Source organism: Macrobrachium nipponense, chromosome 38 (genome assembly GCF_015104395.2).
Source record: "Macrobrachium nipponense isolate FS-2020 chromosome 38, ASM1510439v2, whole genome shotgun sequence".
NCBI lineage: Eukaryota > Metazoa > Arthropoda > Malacostraca > Decapoda > Palaemonidae > Macrobrachium > Macrobrachium nipponense.
This window is the reverse complement of record NC_061098.1, coordinates 15,411,251-15,432,517: the sequence shown is the minus strand read 5'-3', so window position 1 is coordinate 15,432,517 and position 21,267 is coordinate 15,411,251. Positions and strand designations below refer to the sequence as shown.

The following is a 21,267-nucleotide window of genomic DNA, read 5'->3' as shown; positions in this document are numbered from 1 at the left end:
GATGACGAATTGGAATCGCTTTCATTCGGTTAGGAACCTACAAGAATTATGAATAAAAACAATGTGAAAAAAATGAAAGCTCACTTGAATATAAATAACCTTCATTTCTTGAACGACCAAGGAAATACCTTTCATTTATAGTAAACTTTCCAATAAACAGCTATACATCTAAGTACCATCTGTCTTCAGTTCTATTTAACCACCATTCAGGTGATTGCCGCTTCCTGCCCGGGTCGCAATCTTCTACCTGACATTTCATCTTAAATATCATCAGTTCCCCATAGCAAACGCTCTTATTGGTGGTTTCGTATCTGGAACCCATTCATTCCCCCGTGTGTAATTACGCAGTCCCTCATCCTTCATGTCATTCCACAGCGCCTCCATCATCATTCTTAATACTCGCTCTGGAAGTTCATACAAATAGGGTAGCCATGTTGGTTAAGTCTGTAATCTAATGTTATTTTTCTTTTGCCTGTATTTTTAATTCATATTTTCTAGAAAATAAATTGTTATAGATTGTTTTAGTCCCTTTTATTTGTATCTATTTAATTTGCTTGCTAAAGTTGCTTATCAGCTGGTTTTCATTGTGGCGGTATTTAAAGTTACTATGAGCAGAATTTCGAATTACCTGACCTATTAGTGCATTTGTATTTAACATAAATTTTAGAACTGATTTTATATACTTGTATTGTTCATCAGACTTCTTCGACGATTACTAGATGTAGATGTTCATAAAATTAATTATTTGGAGAAGTATTAAATAGTTCTTTCTATTGATATATTACAGGAGACTGAACATTAACTGAGGAAGAGAATTATTTATTCATTTATTTATTTATTTATTTATTTTCATTCCAAGAGCACTAAACATCAACTGAGGAAGAGAATTATTTATTTATTTTATTTATTTATTTATTTATTTATTTATTTATTTATTTATTTATCTATCCCAGGAGCACAGAACATCAACTGAGGAAGAGAAATATTTATTCATTCATTTATTTATTTATTTCATTACTTATTTATTTACTTATTTATCTATCACAGGAGCACTAAACATCATGCGAGGACGAGACAACGGTCTCCCGGACTACAACACCGTGCGCAAATGCTTCCATCTTCCGCCAATCACCGACTGGAACGACATCAATCCGGACGTCGCTGAGGAGAACCCGAACATCATCGAGGAGCTGCGGTCTCTCTACAACGACGACCTCATGAACATTGACCTGTAAGTGTGCGCTGAGGAAGTGTGGGTCTCTTTCTTAATACTCTTACGCTGGATTTGGTTATTGATATGAATTATGTATTAAAATAAAAAGGCGATATATATATATATATATAGATATATATATATATATATCTATATATATATGTGTGTGTGTGTGTGTGTGTGTGTGTGTGTGTGTGTGTGCGTGTGTTTTGTGTGTGTGTGTGTATGTATGTTTATATAATGTATATATATATATATATATATATATATATATATATATATATATATATATATATTTATATATATATTATAGTATATATATATATATATATAATATATATATAACATATTTTTATATATATATTTATGTATATATATATATATATGTTATGTATATATATATATATTGTGTCTTATGGCCTCTAAATGTGTACAGACTTTTTTCTGCCTTTACCAGAGGCTATTTTATGCTTATCATACTAACAGAGCAGCTGCGCATTGCGACACATATGCGCGTCGCAAATCATGACATTGTATTATATTATGCGGACCTTTCTTTTGTATTCTTATTTACTTTATTTTTTAGGAGAAAGTAAATAACCTTCACTTATTCGGTAACTTGAAAGTATTTTCTTGTATTTCATCAAATTTATTCCTTGATTGTGATTGTGTATATGCACGTAATAATATACCATATGTCTGTATAGCAACACCCCAACGGTTAAGTATGCAAGCTAAAAAGCTATAAGGTATTGTCTCTTGGGCTTGTATCAAGTATTGGCCACACACACGCACCCATACGCTCATACTATAATATATTATATATATATATATATATATATATATATATATATATATATATATATATATAATATTATATATATATATATATATATATGAAGCCTTACAGTAACAGTTTTTTTTACGAAAGGTACTTTCCTCATCTCTACCCCTAACATAAAAGTTAACACCTATATTTGAGACAATTGCGTATAGCTCAGGAAGCACCCCTATGGAATTGACCGAAAACCACTTCCCCACCCCCCCACCCCCACCACTTTTACCTTTTTTTCATTTGAAGATTACCAAACCTCCCCCAAGTCGTTTCAAATTCGCAGTAGATGGGGGATAATGACCAGTTCGTCACCATACGTCGCCTCATTATTCTCCAGAATGAAAATGGAGGAGGGTCTTCGAGGGACCTATTATTGTGGCGTTGATGATCTCTCTCAGCTCGTAGTAACGAGCACCCCCCACCCTCCACCCTCACCCCAGCCAAAAGGAGTTGGCTCTCTCTCTCTCTCTCTCTCTCTCTCTCTCTCTCTCTCTCTCCTGTGTAGAAACAGATGCTTTGCCGAGACGTATCTTTAAGACAGAGCATGCTTTAAAAATGCATTGAATTTCACTCTCTCTCTCTCTCTCTCTCTCTCTGTAGGAACAGATGCTTTGATGCTTTGCCGAGACGTATCTGTATGACATAAGGCATGCTTTAAAAATACGTTGAATTATTAAATACTGAATATCTCAGCAATAGGTCTCTCTCTCTCTCTCTCTCTCTCTCTCTCTCTCTCTCTGTGTAAGACATAGATCATGTTTTAAAGATACAATGAACTGTCGAAGACCTCTGGATAATTATAAATGTGACAATAAACTTTTCAAGCTTATCCTGCAATGTTTGAGAGAGAGAGAGAGAGAGAGAGAGAGAGAGAGAGACAATGGACTTAGAGCATGGAATGCGACGGTACGTAACTTAACCTCGGAATCGAGACGGACTGTGACGTGGCACCGCTTTCGGAATTATTCACCGTGAGCGAATGACGTCATCACCGAAGAACGACCGAGGGTTTTAGTGTACGGTGGTAGCAGTGCTCTTCGAATTTTATAGTCAATTATTTTTATAAGTAGTTGCGATTTTTTTTTTTTTTTTTTTTTTTTTTTTTTTTTTTTTTTTTTGGTGCTTAAAGTGTCTGCTTTGGACGTTATAAATTATACATATAGCTCGCTACTATTATTATTATTATTATTATTATTATTATTATTATTATTATTATTATTATTATTATTATTATTATTATTATTATTGTTGTTGTTGTTGTTGTTGTTGTTGTTGTTGTTGTTGCTGAGAAATTCACAATCTCGTGAAAAACAATGTGTAAAAAAATCCATGATTATATAGTAAAATATTTTACTGTAAAATGAACAAGTAATATAGTTCATTATTATTATTATTATTATTATTATTATTATTATTATTATTATTATTATTATTATTATTATTATTATTATTATTGCTGAGAAATTCACAGTCATGAAAAACAATTTGCGTAATAAAAATCCACAATTATATAATAAACTGTATTACTATCTAAAATAAACAAGTAATATACTTTACTATATAATTATTATCATTATTATCGTCATCAGAGGCAATGGTATAATTATGATAATCGATGTCTCATGCTTACGTATACCAAGGTATATAGAATAAGGGAGACCATTCTATATACCTTGATTTACACTACACGTTCCGGTACTTGGAGATAGTTCTCTAGACGAACGACCAGCGATACATGACTCATCCTAAAGGAAACCATTAAAAAAAATTTTAAAAACGGGAATTATAATTAGTGAATATGACTCCTTTTAATGGGAAGATATATTTATAGACTCACGATTCGTGGGGAAAATGCGATGAATAATTGGATCTTTATTTTTTGGAGACAATACCTGATATTATGAAGTGCTCAGAATGCACTGACTTTTTTTTATTAAGAATGCAAGAAAGATCGAGTCGGTAATTGATCAATTATGATAATGATAGCGAGTGTAAGGAACCAGTCTTGAGACGTAAATATCTTTGGGAAAGATATTCTCTGGAAGTGAAAAGAATGTTGGTCGTTTTACTCTCAGATATCTTAGGAACTTATCCGCTCGACACATCTGTTATGGAAACAAATATTCGCAACTGTTTCTGACATTCGAACTGAGCTTATGATGAGAGAATTCTCTCTCTCTCTCTCTCTCTCTCTCTCTCTCTCTCTCTCTCTCTCTCTCTCTCTGTAGACCTCCAAGTTGACCTGCATTTCGCCTGTTTTTTTATAGTTTTTAAAACAGAGAAAATCTAAATTTTTTTCTTTTTAGTCTTTCAGCTCTTCATTCTAACAAAACCAAGCACACAAACAAAGTTGTACATTCAACAGACAGACGTGCAAACAAAGGCAGTTGTGGATGACCCCATGCTTGAGATACGCCCCCACCCATACTCCCTCCCCCAACCTAACCCCCGTCCCCAGTCCCCCAGCCCCAGTGCAACATCGTCCGAGTATATAAATGCGTCGAGAGGAGCTGATATAATGTGTTCTCATTGTTCACCTGTTTTCCATTATGGAGATGAGGTTAGAAATTGTGTCAGGTCAGTTTGTCTGTGTCCATGACAGTGGTTATCCAGTTGCTTTTTGCCTGCTGTTTGTATTTCTTTCGTTTTTTGCTCGTCTCTTTTGGTAGATTTTGATTCGTCTGAATTATTTCAGACTTGCGTCCTTTTCGGTAAATTGGGGAGCTTTCCGTACACTACTTTCGTTGAAGCGTTGCAGATACACTAAGTTAATTTGCCAGTTGGTCCTCAGTTGCTGGATATTCGTAAATTTAATTGTTGAAAATTTCGTTATCTGGATGTTTAAGTTATAAAAGAGCGGTTAGTAGGAATTGCTACAATTATGCCCATCGACGCTTTGAAATAAAAATGAATTTGCTTTACTTTCTCAGGTACGTGGGCGGCATGCTTGAATCTGATGGCGGACCTGGGGCTCTCTTCAGGGCCATCATTAAGGAGCAGTTTACTAGACTGAGAGACGCAGATCGCTTTTGGTTCGAGAATGCTGATAACAAGTGAGTTCCATTGTTCTGTCTTCGGAGTGTATGTCCACCTTTTATTGCTGTCAATAAATTCATGCTTTTTTTTTTTTGCAGTGGCATCGTAGTGTTTTAATACTTTCATTGAAGTTGTTTCAAAGTGGGTGCTAAATCAATCCTTTTATCAATAGATTCATGTTTTATTTTTTTTCATTGCAGAGTTTTAATGCTTTCATTAAAATTGTTCTAGAATGGGTACTTTATCAATGTAATTGGTATTATTTGCCATATCTATGTAGGTTTTTAAATAGTTTTTTAATGTATTTTGGTACATTCATTTAATCAGAAACACAATATTGTATATTTTATAAAAGCATGTTTGAGTTCCAGTTTTATTTGTCCTTTTATTGACTCCATCCAGAAGTTAGTAATCATATCATATTCTGAAGTCATTTCCTATTGATTTTTATTTCTAAAAAAAGGGGTAATCATATGAAGATATGAAGTAATTTTCTATTGTTTTTTATTTCGAATAAAAGTTAGTAACCATATCATAACCTTAAGTCATATTCTTTTGATTTTTATTTCTAATAAAAGTTAGTAATCATATCATAATCTAAAGTCATTTTCTATTTATTTTTATTTCTAATAAAAGTTAGTAATCATATCATAATCTGAAGTCATTTTCTATTGATTTTTATTTCTAAATAAGGTCCAGCAATATGTATTTTAACGAGTCGTCATCTTATTTTTAATCAACTTAAAACCTTCACTCTTGTGTTTCCTAGAAAACCTTCAGTCTTGTATTCCGTAGAAAACCTTCACCCTAGTTTTCCCTAGAAAACCTTCGCTCTTGTGTGTCCTAGAAAGCCTTCACTCTTGTGTTCCCTGGAAATACCACTAACTATCTCTTTGGTCTTCCTCCCTCTCAGCCTCTTCACTCCAGAGGAGATCGAGGAGATCCGCCAGATCAGACTCTGGGACATCATCGTCAATGCCTCCGACGTGGACCCCGAGGAGATCCAGCGAGACGTCTTCTTCCACCTGGAAGACGACCCTTGTCCCCAGCCCTTCCAGCTCAATACCTCAGACATGGAGCCCTGCAACTACCTGCAAGGCTATGATTACTTCCAGGTAGGTCAAAGTCTCTTTTCCTTTATTATTATTATTATTATTATTATTATTATTATTATTATTATTATTATTATTATTATTATTATTATTACTCAGTAGACGAACCCTATTCGTATGGAACAAGCCCACCACCACAGGGGCCACTGACTTGAAATTCCAGCTTCCAAAGAATATTATGGCGTTCTTTAGAAAGAAGTAAGAGGAAGTAAAGGGAAACACAGGAAGAGGAGGTCCCACTTATTATAAAAAAAAAAAGAACAAATAAATAGATAAGTAGATAAAAAAATCATGAAAATGCAAGAAGAAGAATGTTAGGGTAGTCACCCCTTTCATTTTCGCTTCTGAAGTTCCAACCTCACGACGTCCTCTGTCTGTCTGGCGTAGGTGTGTGTGTACGTGTGTGTGTGTGTGTGTGTGTGTGTGTGTGTGTGTGTTAGGGCCCTTTGGGCATATGGTTCTCGACGAGTTGTTGCTACTGCTGCCCCGTGGCCTCCCTAACTCTTCGAAGGCTGGTAATGCCCTCTGGAGGGGTCTTTTAAGGTGGGAATTAGTTCTGTCGGAATCGTGACGCAGGAGGGTTATTGCATGGGTCGTGGTGGGCCACAATGCGGTGTCCCATCTTGTTTTTCGGAAAGGGGGTATTTTTTTTCATAATATTTCAGATAGCAAATCTGTTTAGTTAAGGGACGAGGCAATAAAAAAAATTTTTTTCCTTTAAAGTGATACGTTAGTACAAATGTTGGTTTCATAATATTCCAGATAGCAAATCTGCTTAGGTAAGGGACGAGGCAATAAAAAAACAAATATGTTTTCCTTTAAAGTGATACGTCAGTACAAATGTTGGTTTCATAAGGATATATTATTTTCTCGGTCGTGAAGATACCATCTAGACTGCAGGTGTATTTGAAGTATATATTTCCATCATATGATGTCCTCGCTTTTATTATTTCACGATGAGAGACCTCTGAAAAAGGTGGTAGAAATTCCAACAATGACGTCTATCTAGAACTCTGGTTCAGAAGTCACGCGTTGCACAGATACTTGGTACAAGTGTCACTTTCGTCCCCATTCTGTGTGACGAAACTGCAGCAATTGCTAGGTAATAGGAACCTGGTAACGAACCCTGAGAGGAAGGGATTTCATTTATACTTTTATCTATTACGAAACGCTCCATTCCTCTTGGTAAGTGTCTGTTTTACAGCGAAGTGTTCTCACGAAGTTGGGGCTCTGCCGAAGGTTCTCTCTCTCTCTCTCTCTCTCTCTCTCTCTCTCTCTCTCTCTCTTCTCTCTCTCTCTCTCTCTCTTTTTATGAGAAAGTTTATCTAATCGGTTTCGAAATCTTGAAGGTCAAGAGTCAAGAGCGCTGGGAACCAATAACAGAGTGCCCTGTGGTGGTCAAGATTTTTTTTTTCTTTTTTTCTTGCGAAATCGTGTAATTTGCTTCGTTGCTAGGATGTAAAAATCAATTTTTAATACTGATGATACAGTAACAGTAATAATTATCTGTGGTTGTAATGGTATTAATGACGAAAATGATCCTATCCTAAAAGCAGCCATAATGACTGTAAAAGGTACCACTAGTTTTGATTTGAGTTAAAAGAATGAAAAGCAAATACAAATCCATCGAAGTAGAAATACTGCAGCGTGAAGTCAGTATTACCTCTCCGTCGAAAAAACAATATATTTTTTAAAAGATAATAGTGGCAGAACTAGAAAAATATTTATATGCATCATTTAAATGCAGACATAGAAAGGCGGTATCAATCAGGATTCATGTACGTAATATCTCAAAAATAAGTAAGACAGGAAAGTAGTTGTATATTTGAGAAAAATATATAGAAAACATCTGAATGTTTGAGTAAAATGAACTGAAAATGTAGGAATAAAAAAAAATATATTAAAAGTAAGTAAGACTAGAAAGTACATAGTTTTATATTTGATAAAAAAAATATATAGAAAACACCTGAATGTTTGAGCAAAATGTACTGAAAATTTGAAATAAGACAATATCTTGTTGTAAAACAAGAAAATTGTTATATATGAGAAAATATGTATGAAACACAATGTCTGAGCACAATTACTGAAAATATTGCTTTTAAGAAATCAACACAATGTCTGAGCGAAATGTTCTGAAAATATACAATTTTTTTTTCTTTACATCAGACCACTTCAGTGTATACATCGAACAAAGGAGTTCGTCTCGCCATTATTTACCGATCCCTCACTTTCGGCCCCGTCTTGATAACACTCATTTTGTATTCCCTTTATTGAATGATCATTATACCCCTACCGTCCAATCACCATAATGCTGCCCTCGTATACTTGCCTGGTTGTAGGGGGGGTTTGGGGGGGATAGGGGAGGTTAGTATTTGGCGTTTCATAACTCCTCAAGTTGCCTGTATATGGTTCAGGGGGGGCGTGGTGGAGAAGCATTCATTCTCTCTCTCTCTCTCTCTCTCTCTCTCTCTCTCTCTCTCTCTCTCTCTCCAGTGGAAATTATTTAACGGATGGAATGTAGTGCAAGGTTGTATGCCATTAAGAAGTGAAATGAAAGGAGGATTCTTCTCTCTCTTCTCTCTCTCTCTCTCTCTCTCTCTCTCTCTCTCTCTCTCTCTCTTCTTCTTCTTCTTCTTCTACGAATTCCCTTCTCCGTTCTAGAAAAGTGATAAACCTCTCTCTCTCTCTCTCTCTCTCTCTCTCTCTCTCTCTCCTCCTCCTCCTCCTCCTCCTCCTCCTCCTCCTCCACCTTTTTCTTCTTCTTCTTCTTCTTCTTCTTCTTCTTCTTCTTTTCTTAAAAATTCCCTTCTCCTTTCTATAAAAGTGACCCCTAGCGTTTGGAAACGTATGAGAGAGAAGAGAATTTCAGTATTTATATACGTATAGTAGTATATTTTCTTGTAGTACTATACCTCTTATGATATTGTGCAATTAGTTCACAGTTAAGTACTTGTATCTTTTTCAAGCTGAATTTGAGTTTGTGTTGATGGTAAGGAGGTGTATAGAAACATTTTATTGTGATCTACGGTTTGTAAAAAAAAAAAAAAAAAAAAAATGGGAGGAGGGGTTAGGACTTGTTACCTTATGATGAAATTAAGTTTTCTGTATTTTTGGTGTATATGACATAGTTCGTCACGTTTGTTCCGTTTTCGATAACACGTTATTGTTTGTGTTATTTTCCCTTTTCATCGCTGTTGCCTTAGTTTTGCTTGTTATTGCAGAGATTCATAGACTCGTGTCATATTTCATGAGGAGGCTTAGTCATGTAGTGTCTTATTTGTGGAATTATCTTAGCACACCTTTATATCCGACGTGAATTTGGATTTGTGTGAGAGAGAGAGAGAGAGAGAGAGAGAGAGAGAGAGAGAGAGAGAGAGAGAGAGAGATTCACTGATAGACTTGTGCCATTTCTCATGAGAATATCATTCATATAATGACTATTTGTCGAATTATCCTATAGCACAGTTTTGGATGAGAGAGAGAGAGAGAGAGAGAGAGAGAGAGAGAGAGAGAGAGAGAGAGCATTATGTAGACTAGAAAGCCTTTATTTTTTTGACCTTCGTGTTTTGAAATCGTGGTGTGGGCACCAGAGGCACGGAAATTGCTCCTTCCTTTATACTCCCATTACATGAATATGGTTACCTGCGTTCCCTCAGGTGTGGTGCCTCTCCTCTCTCTCTCTCTCTCTCTCTCTCTCTCTAGAAAACCAAGGCTTACTTTCAATATGCAAAACATTTATGAGGAACAGAACATAATGGAAGCATAGACACAGTACGTAGAACTAATAACTAATCATAAAATCAAAGATTCGATTTGAAATGTGGGTCAGGGTTACTGCAGCCTAAAAACTATTTATTACCATAAGATTTAAATGATGTTTCCATGCAGTTACAGCGCTGAGAATTGACGTAAAAGGCGAAGGCCCCATCTAGAAAGGCCTACTTGAACTGATAAACAAAACAGATTGTACTGACAGGAGAACGAAGAGGTCGTAGCCAGCAACTAGATTTATCGGCCAGCGTTGAGCCTTTCCTCTTAAGACTAAATTACCCTAATAAGAGATAGGAAAGATAAGGGCGAGAATGAGTAAGTGTTGAATATATCACGTGATAAAATCAAGATGGGAAAGCCACTCATTGAGGTTAATATTAGATAAACGATGGTGAATGCAACGAGAATATTGGGCACTCAGTGCGCGAGCTATTTTATACAGAATGGTCGGTCCAGTCACTGTGTGAAATTTACGCAGGAGGGCTCGTTACAACCTCGTTTAATGAGCAGTAGCTAAACCAGTTATCGGAAGGATTGGAGGACCTCTCGTGAAAGTAGATTAATGTACGACGACGTGTTTGTTGTTTTGTTGGTACCGTTCAAGAACAGATGAGAGAAGATAAGTTAATAAATTATGACTAAGAAAGAGCTGAAGTTACTTGTTTTAATTAATAAAAATAAGATTAAGTAATAGCGTGTCTGCCCTCGATTTTTATCAACTTGTACGGAGACACAGTCCACTCTCTTATGAAATGTAATTTCAGTTTTGCCATTGATTGAGCAAATATATCGCATTTTTTGTTTTTCTTCTCTGCTCAGAACATAGAAGCAACCAATTTAAATTACTATAGTTGAACGATTTCTTTCGTTTTCGGGTTTTCCGAATCCAATAAACTGTTTATATGTTTAAAACGATTTCTTAGAATCTTATCCTTTTGGATTTTTAATTTTTCCATTCATTATTACTAACATATCACCTGTGTCTTCATGATTTAGCGTTTTTATAATTACTTATCGATTCCATGGCGTTTGGAATCGCATGTGACCGGCTTGATCAAAGACAAATTATCACTGCTTATACCTGCCATTCGGAGAATTTACCCATTTGGTCAATCACTAGCCCGTCTGACCTTTACTTTCCCCAATCCTAAGGATGGGATGCAAGGACAACCTTCTCATATGCAAAGTAACACGCTTGTCAGATGCAAAAAAAAAAAAAAAAAAACAACTTATTACATAATTATCTTGGTTGTTGCCTCTGCAAATTGACGCTTGGTATGGATGCAGGTGCCAGACTTAGATAGCGGGTGTGGTCAGCTATAATAATAATTGAGAATGGACCGTGGAAAAAAAAAAGTTATTTTTACGACCCAAGTCATTTGTTCAAGAAGTTAGCTTAACAAGGTGGTGTTTGCATATTTAAGAGGCCATCTGTCTTATACAGTAGTTTATTTCTATGCATTGCCTTAGGCAAGGAAATTTTGTAATCCAGGGATTTTGACACGACAGTATAAATAAAAAAGCACGGTGCTATTGGGTTGGTCCCATATTAAAGATTTGGTTAATTTACGTTATATATATATATATATATATAGATATATAATATACACACACACATATATATATATATAATATATATATATATATAATATATATATATATATATATATATATATATATACTGTACATATATAAAGTTATCGACAATGAATTTCTGACCATTTTGAAACTTTACAAATAAGAATTATTTTATTTTATGTTTTAAGCCATTTATATGAATTTTTCTTATACTGAGAGACATATACAACACTACGAACTAAATCTCCAAAAAAAGAAAAGTTAACATGAATAAGATTGCATGACAATATATGATTGCATAAAGAAAAGAAAGTGAGTCACTCAGAAGTCATGGCATGATCGTCACAAAAGAACTCATTCATCCCCATTCGTCCATGTGAATAATAATGAGTAAAAGGTATAGCTTCCATGAATGAGTGAATCTAAACGCGCGTGGGTGTACTACTTGCGGGCGGGTGTGGTTACTGTGGGGAGCCTTGGGCGTGGTTGAAGGGTTTTGGGTAGTGAATGTGCTATAGAGAGTGTAGGTCAGTAAGGCCCAGAAAATATACCTCCACAGTTGAAAAAACCTTTCAGATATTCCTTTCCCGATCGCCAATGGAGGATGAATTATCTCTCGTGCGAAAGGTTTTGCAATCCAGATAGCAGGTGTTGGTTGGGTTGTTGCCATCAGGTGTCCTGTTGTTTTTTGCGAATGACAGGTGTGGTTCCCCTCACCCAAAAGCCAACTCCTGGCATGTTTCCTGTCTCGTACAGAGCCGTGTTTTTTGCATGGAAATGGCCTTAGAGATAAAGCTTCAGTTGACAATCCTCCTGCAATGTTTAAAAGAATTGAAGATGGCAAATATTTACGAAGCGTGTTCAACAAATTAAGGCTGAAAGTCCCTGTAGTTATTTGGTGTGTCACATTTTCTTTGCGCAAACATATGGATATGAGTATGTTTTTAGTATTTCAACTCACGGTTAATGAATATTCTAGCTACGAGTAAAACTCGTTTTATTAATGGCCTGCTTTTCCTTATCGTAAAACCATTATTTGTTAAGATAAACAACCCATAGTTGAACTAGAAGGGAGCTTGTATCGTCAAAGACTATGAGAGAGAGAGAGAAGAGAGAGAGGAAGGATAGAGAGAGAGGAGAGAGAGAGAGAGAGAGAGAGAGAGAGAGAGAGAGAGAAGTTACATTTTTTCAGAACAAAATCTCTGATCATCATGCCCTGTTTCTCTCTTGCTCTTGTCGTGGGAAAGTGTCTTTATCGACAAGCAAAAAAAAAAAAAAAATTGCAATTCCTACAATAGGTAGTTAATTCATTGATTATTTTCAAAGAACGTGGCAATATTATTATTATTATTATTATTATTATTATTATTATTATTATTATTAAAGACGGCTTGTTAACTTCCTTCGACAACAAAGCATAACCATATTTGCAAGGAGCAGCAGCGCGTGAAAGAAAATCAGGTCTATCAGTTGATAACGACACGAAAAGGGAAGATGAAAACCGCCTCGCATAATTAAATTTCATTCGATAGCTGCACCTGCCCGCGTTTAGCGAGGTCAATAGGTCAACAGGCGTGACCTGAGCGCTGTCAATCGCATATGGGGGCCCGTTTTCTTTTTGAGAAGGACCTGGCGTTATCTGTTCCTAATTGACGGGTATTCTGAGTCTTTGGATAAGTAGCCATTGCATTAATAGTCAGGTTGGTGAGGGGACGTTTTCCTCTCTCTCTCTCTCTCTCTCTCTCTCTCTCTCTCTCTCGAGGAATGGTAAAACAGGATCAGGAACTGGTTTTTGGAAACGGTAGTGTTAATCGGGTTTTTAAGTTTACGACTAAGATACCTTTTTCTCTTCTTGGCTGGATTTGTGCATTCTTTGACAGGTAAAAGGATCTGAGAGAGAGAGAGAGAGAGAGAGAGAGAGAGAGAGAAGAGAGAGAGAGAGAGAGAGAGAGTGAGAGAGAGAGAGAGAGAGAGAGAGAGAGAGAGAGAGAAGAGAGAGATCAGTTTAAATCACCATGTACGTCAGAATTATGCGTCTATATATATATATATATCTATATATTATATATATATATAATATTTTTTTTTTATATGTATATTTATATATATATATATATATATATTTATATATAATATATTTATATATATATAGATATATATATATATATATATATATAATATTATATATATGTGTGTGTGTGTGTGTGTGTGTATGGACACTGTAATATACTGGGTAGTTTCTTTTTGTATTTTATCTTATTTCATTAATTGATAGCCAATTATTACTTTGTCATTTGTCGTTTTCGTATTTTCATTTTCGAAGCTGCCGACCCCATGCTCTTTCCTCGTCAGTCACATGTTTGTTTTCAGTTCATTTTCTAATTTATTTATTTGTTTATTATTAATATTATTATTATTATTATTATTATTATTATTATTATTATTATTATATTATTATTATATTATTTTGCATTTCTGACGATAGGTGACCCACGTCTGCACTATAGTAGATTCACATCAACCGTGCATTTGATGTCTAGGCCTGTCCCTTACGACGTTCCTGATTGGCTGTTGATAAGCCAATCGCAGGGATGGAAACTCTCCTGTCTCTCTCGAGAGTTCACATAGGCTGGATGTGTGTTCCTCTTCTCATGAGGGATACGTCTTTCAAACGTATATACCTCAGGAGAGGTGGAACACACATCCTGCCCATGTGAACTCTCTCGAGAGACTGAGAGTTTCCAGCCCTGTGACTGGCTTATCAACAGCCAATTAATAGCGTCGTAAGGGACGGGTTGATGTGAATCTACTATACCTTTTACGACCCATTTCTTCTACCACAAACCTAACATCATCTCCTGCCCCTTTTGCTCTTCCAGGGATCAGAAGTGACGTACATCTACTCCTGCATTCTGTTGGTGGCTGTCCCCTTGATCTGCGCAGGCGCGGGTTACGCCACCGTCAAATTCCAGAACTCGAAGAGGAGGGACTTCAAGACCAAGCAGGAAGAGAACAACAATGGAAAAAGCGTCGACAAGATGATGGTCAAGGAGTGGCTGCATCAGGTAAGAAAGAAACTACAGAAGTTATCAAGAATTTGTTACTGATTTGACTCTTAATAGTTTGGCTTATGATTCACTCACGCGGTGCACTGCAGGCGTTGCTAAAGGATTATTTGCAACGTTCCTTCGGCCTCTAGCTGCATCCACTTTTTCAGATTCTATCTCGCTGTCCAACACCACTAACCGTTACTTCTTGCTGCATCTTTTAGATCCTTGTACCCAATTTTCTTTATTTTATGGAGCTCTTAATCTTGCTGTTCAACCACTTCAACTCTCTTTCCACTGTCTTAAGGCGCTGATTGGCCGAAAGTGGTTCCCAGTGCTTGCTTCGGCAGCCTAAATCTAGTAAAATGAGTAGAAGGTTCATTTTCAAGTTATAAAATTGTTTATCTGTAAAACATTGCACAGTGATACCTTTACTTAGTCGACGTCTGCCTTGAGTTCATTTACTGTGCAGGTGATTGTAAAAGCAATACTTTCTAAATATCATTTGTTCAAGGAGTCATCTGTTGGGAAATGTATTATAATTATTATTATTATTATTATTATTATTATTATTATTATTATTATTATATTATTATTATTATTGGGCACAGCTTTCCGTGTCGAAATGAAGAGAATGGTTGCAGGTACACAATAATATAGCATGTGAGTATATATGGTCTTTAATGGATATTAAAAGCTTTCGAACCTTGAAGATGAACCTAGTAAAAGGTTCGAAAGCTTTTAATGTCCTTACAGACATATATACTAACATGCTCTATTACTGTGGACCTCAACCATTATTTTATTTTGTTTTTTTTTTGCTATCACAGTCCTCCAATTCGACTGGGTGGTATTTATAGTGTGGGGTTCCGGGTTGCATCCTGCCTCCTTAGGAGTCCATCACTTTTCTTACTATGTGTGCCGTTTCTAGGATCACACACTTCTGCATGAGTCCTGGAGCTACTTCAGCGTCTAGTTTTTCTAGATTCCTTTTCAGAGATCTTGGGATCGTGCCTAGTGCTCCTATGATAATGAGTACGATTTCCACTGGCATGTCCCATATCCTTCTTATTTCTATTTTCAAATCTTGATACTTATCCATTTTTTCCCTCTCTTTCTCTTCAACTCTGGTGTCCCATGGTATTGCGACATCAATGAGTGATACTTTCTTCTTGACTTTGTCAATCAACGTCACGTCTGGTCTGTTTACACGTATCACCCTATCCGTCCTGATACCATAGTCCCAGAGGATCTTGCCTGATCGTTTTCTATCACTCCCTCAGGTTGGTGCTTGTACCACTTATTACTGCAAGGTAGCTGATGTTTCTTGCACAGGTTCCAGTGGAGGGCTTTTGCCACTGAATCATGCCTCTTTTTGTACTGGTTCTGTGCAAGTGCCGGGCATTCGCTTGCTATGTGGTTTATGGTTTCATTTTTCGTATTGCACTTCCTACATATGGGAGAGATGTATTCCGTCTATCGTTCTTTGAACATATCTGGTTCTTACCGTTCTTTTGAACATATCTGGTTCTTAGGGCCTGATCTTGTGCCGCTATTATCATTCCTTCAGTTTCCTTCTTTAGCTCTCCCCTCTGTAGCCATTGCCAATTGTCATCGCTGGCTAGTTCTTTAGTCTGTCTCATGTATTGTCCGTGCATTGGTTTGTTGTGCCAGTCCTCTGGTCTGTCTGTCATTCTCCTGTCTCTCCTTTCTTTGTATATTTCTGGGTCTTCGTCTACTTTTATTAGTCCTTCTTCTATGCACTCTTTAGCCACTCGTCTTCATTGGTTTTCAGATATTGCCCCAGTGCTCTGTTCTCGATGCTGACGCAGTCCTCTATACTTAGTAGTCCTCTCCCTCCTTTCCTTTTCTGTGTTATGTATAGTCTGTCTGTATTTGCTCTTGGGTGTAGTGCTTTGTGTATTGTCATATGTTTCCTGGTTTTTTCTGATCTATGCTGCGGAGTTCTGCCTTCGTCCATTCACTATTCCTGCGCTGTATCTGATTACTGGCACTGCCCATGTGTTATGGCTTTTATCATATTTCCAGCGTTTTGAGTTTTGACTTGAGTATCGCCTTGAGTCTCTGCATATATTCTTTCCTGATCGTGTCCTTCATCTCTTGGTGTTTTATATCCCCTCCTTCCATTATTCCCAGGTATTTGTATCCTGTCTCATCTATGTGTTTGATGTTGCTCCCATCTGGTAACTTTATCCCTTCGGTTCTCGTTACTTTGTTTTCCCTTTTGTATGTTGACTAAGGCGCATTTTTCTATTCCAAACTCCATCCTGATGTCCCCAGATACAATCCTTACAGTCTGGATTAGGGTATGTATTTCCTTGATACTCTTACCATACAGCTTGATGTCGTCCATGAACATCAGATGGTTGATTCTGTTGCCTCTTTTCTTGAGTTGGTACTCGGCATCCATCTTCTGTAGTACTTTTGTCATGGGAATCATGGCTACTACGAAGAGTTTTCCGTGTCGAAAATGAAAAGAATGGTTGCAGGTCCACAATAATATAGCATGTGAGTATATATGGTCTTCAATGGATATTAAAAGCTTTCGAACCTTGAAGATGCCTAGTACAAGGTTCGAAAGATTTTAATATTCATTAAAGACCATATATACTCACATGCTATATTACTGTGGATCTGCAACCATTGTTGTTATTTTTTTTTCTTTTTTTTTTTTTTTTTTTTTTTTTTTTGCTCTATCACAGTCCTCCAATTCGACTGGGTGGTATTTATAGTGTGGGGTTCCGGGTTGCATCCTGCCTCCTTAGGAGTCCATCACTTTTCTTACTATGTGTGCCGTTTCTAGGATCACATATTATTATTATTATTATTATTATTATTATTATTATTATTATTATTATTATTATTATTATTATTGTCAGGTTCTAGCGGTATCACCTAATCAGAATGTCGATCGATGTTTCAGAACCACAAACGCATCGTGAAAGTCAAATTCGGACCGAACCAGGAGATCTGCACCGTCAACAGAAAGGGGGAGAAGATGCGCCGTCTGTCGCTCGCCAACTTAGACGTCCTCACGATCGAACTGACGCAGGACATCCGCCGCAAGCCGATGGTCCTGATCCGGTCCAACGTGGACCACGACCTCGTCCTGGAGTTCGACACGGAAGCCGCGAGACGCAAGTTCATCCACAAACTGGAGCAGTTCATGCACTCCATCAAGAAGGAGATCCGGAAGGAGCACACCAACAAGGAGGAGATGCTGGCGAACGCCGAGACGAAGGAGCGAAGGCAGAAGCGCCTCGAGCACTTCTTCCGCGAGGCTTACGAACTCACCTTCGGCCTGCGGCCCGAGGAGAAGCTGAAGCTCGAGGACGCCGCCAGCGACGTCCGCATGGTCATGAGGACCTCGCTGTCCAAGAAGGAGTTCGCGGGTGCTCTGGGCATGAAGGCCGACGAAATCTTCGTGAAGAGGATGTTCAACATCGTCGACAAGGACGGCGATGGGAGGATCTCCTTCCAGGAGTTCCTGGATACGGTCGTCCTCTTCAGCAAGGGCACCACCGACGACAAGTTGCGCATCATCTTCGACATGTGCGACAACGATCGCAACGGCGTCATCGACAAGACGGAGTTGTCGGAGATGATGAGGTCGCTCGTGGAGATCGCCAAGACCAACACCGTTAGTGACGAGGAGGTAATTCAATGGAACATTATTATTATTATTATTATTATTATTATTATTATTATTATTATTATTCAGATACATGGTTTTACAGGTAGTTTGTAGCAGGCAGGGCGTGTTGTACAATCGGTGGGTAGGTCGGTAGGCAAGGATTTTAATTGGTCGTTGGTTGATGACGAAATCTGTCCCTGAGGCGCTGAGACCTCCTATATAGGTCCGACAGTACACGCCCTCCCTACTGTCATTATTATTTTTTTTTATTAAGCGGGCAATAATAACTTGTTATTCATGTTTATTTTGAGTCTTTTTGTTAAATACATCGGTAGTTACATTTATGAAATAACGTCAGTTGCGTTTTTCAAGTCTGCGAATGAAAAATAAGGGACATTTAACTTTTTATTTAATAAGGGACATGTACCTAACTTTTATTTAAGAAGGACATGTACCTAACTTTTATTTAAGAAGGGACATATTACTTTTATTTAAGAAAGGACATTTAACTATTATTTAAGAAGGGACATCTAACTTTTATTTAAGAAGGGACATTCAACTTTTATTTAAGAAGGGACATCTAACTTTTTATTTTCTTCGAACAGGTGGAGGAATTGATAGACGGCATGTTCACCTCCTCCGGCCTGACTTACAAAGACTCGCTGACCTACGACGACTTCAAGCAGATGATGCGGGAGTATAAGGGCGACTTCATCGCCATCGGCCTCGACTGCAAAGGAGCCAAGCAGAACTTCTTGGACACGTCGACGAACGTCGCCAGGTAATTCAGCCGATCGTTTTTTTTTTATGTTATAATAGAGTCGTCTATTAAACATGCTGATTCCATTGTGGCTTAACAACGTAGTAGTTGATTTTTTAAAAAAGAGGTTCGACGATTTAGCACTGCATGTTCTTCACTAACTTTTAAAAATAAAATAAAAGCTTGTTTGTTTAAATTTACGTTGTAAACTTTGTTTTAAGTAGATGTTTTATAGTGTAGTGTAAGCGCTCAAGTCTCTCTCTCTCTCTTCTCTCTCTCTCTCTCTCTCTCTCTCTCTCTCTCTCTCTGTATTAGTTTTTATTGAGTTTTCTTAACAGGACGCTCTACTTACCGATTCGTTGTAGGTTCCTAGTAAGTTTTACAAATTTCATAATTTCACTCTACTCAGTATTTTGCCAGTAAACTCACATTAAATTTTTACACGCTACTGATATGTTCGTCAACATCATTTATTTCCTTTAACAATTCAAAAACCTCATACGAGAAGTATATTTTACAAGTACTCACCACTTTCCATCGTCGTACTTCTGTTCATATCTATTTTCATCTAGTTCCCCGACACCTTTCCCCATAATTTTCCACTTTCTTTTCGTACTTCGTCTGACCTTTGATGAATGAAGCCTCTATCTTACCTGTCACCTTCAAGCCTCCTCATTTTCACATACCATCCTCCCACAATGCCCCATTCCAGGTGTCGTCACAACCTCGGTGACGTCACAGCTCCCCTCAGGGTTCATCGGCGCATTATCGGCCCATACATGATGGTCATTAGCATTTTAGCGTAGCATTTTAAAATATCCTAGGGGCTGGGGGAGGGGGGAAGTTAAGGATCTTGAAGATCCATCGCCACGTTCCTCAGTCGAAACTCCAAAGGGCGTCAGTGGGTTATTAGAGGGCGGAAAATGTCCAAATTTGGTGAGGGACACCGCGCGTCACTGGGTTTCGCTGTTGTTAAGTAAGAGAATTCTTTTTGTAATCGAGAATACTCTCATATTTTCCCTTTTCTCCTCCTGGTCTGTTACGATTCAGACTTCAGATACTTTAGGAAACTTGTAATACGTGTGACTAGAGAAATGGTTGTGGCTTCCAATGAAGAAGTTAAAAAGGTTGAAAAGTATATTTTGCGTGAACGATTCCACAGATTTCCAGAGAGAGAATTGTTAAATTAATAGTTAAATATAAACTTGTAAGTTATTCCAGGATTGCTGGAATTAAACTCTGGAAAATAATTTTTTTTTCGTGGGTCTAGACATTTTGCGTTCTGGTGATAGAAGTTCACTCTAGACGTGGTTTTGGAAGTCACGTAAAGCCGTTGGTCCCGTGGCTGAATAACCATCGGTTCCGCGCAATGTATAAACGCCATACAAACAAACAAACAATAGACATTTTGCGTTGTACCGCAGAATAAAGATTACCTTCCGATAAGTTTAAGAGGCCGGTGTTTTTTTTTTTTTTTTTTTTGTTGCCCCTGATTTTTTTTTTTACCGGCCCCTTAGGGTTCGTAGGCTGGTGCCGATATCAATTTCGCGACGGGACGGAGGAACTGGGATGAAAGGGGGCGGCAGAGTAAATTGCTGGAGGAGGAGGAGGAGGAGGAAGAGGAGGAGGAGAAGGAGGAGGAGAGGATAGGAGGAGGAGGAGGAGGAGGAGTTAGGAGGAGGTTAGAACCACCAGACAGCGGCAGAGGCATAAGGGTGAAGTAACTGAGGAGAAAAAGTGGGCCAAGGTCTCTCTCTCTCTCTCTCTCTCTCTCTCTCTCTCTCTCTCTCTCTCTCTCTCTCTCTCTCTCTCTCTCTCTGGCTGGAATTAATGACGCAAAAATAATGAACTCCTTTGAAATTCTAGTAAGGGAGTATGTACGCATTTTTTTTTAAAGAACTTGCCGTGAATTGCATCTTGCATTCTTGCAAATGATATCTTTACCTTAGCTTCACATGCTCGAGATATTTAAGCGACTCATGTCTCTTATTATATGATTTCCTCCAGATGCAAAATAAGAAAAAAGCTAAAAAAAAAACACTTAGTAAAGTTTTCTACCTTTAGAATTTCCCAGTTTGATACGTATACCACATGATTATCCCTTTTTTTCACTTTCTTGTCATTTAAATACATAACACTGATTTGTAATTTGCTTTATAAAAATAAAATAAAAAAAAAAAACATTGTTATCAACTCCGATTTCACCTTGTTTATCTTGCTTCAATTTTTTCCTTCATTCGAGTTCTTATTCTTTTTTTTA

At 37.4% G+C, this 21,267-nt stretch overlaps 1 protein-coding gene across 1 annotated transcript in view; it reads left to right on the top strand.

The window, feature by feature from the left end:
* The window catches only part of LOC135209655 (dual oxidase-like), a 215,755-nt gene that overhangs the window by 179,716 nt on the left and 14,772 nt on the right, over positions 1-21,267 (top strand). Inside the window, 6 exon segments of the mRNA XM_064242382.1 lie at positions 1,048-1,231; positions 4,979-5,101; positions 5,998-6,199; positions 14,425-14,610; positions 17,537-18,268; positions 18,853-19,028. Of these exon segments, the coding sequence (XP_064098452.1) occupies positions 1,048-1,231; positions 4,979-5,101; positions 5,998-6,199; positions 14,425-14,610; positions 17,537-18,268; positions 18,853-19,028 (1,603 nt within the window).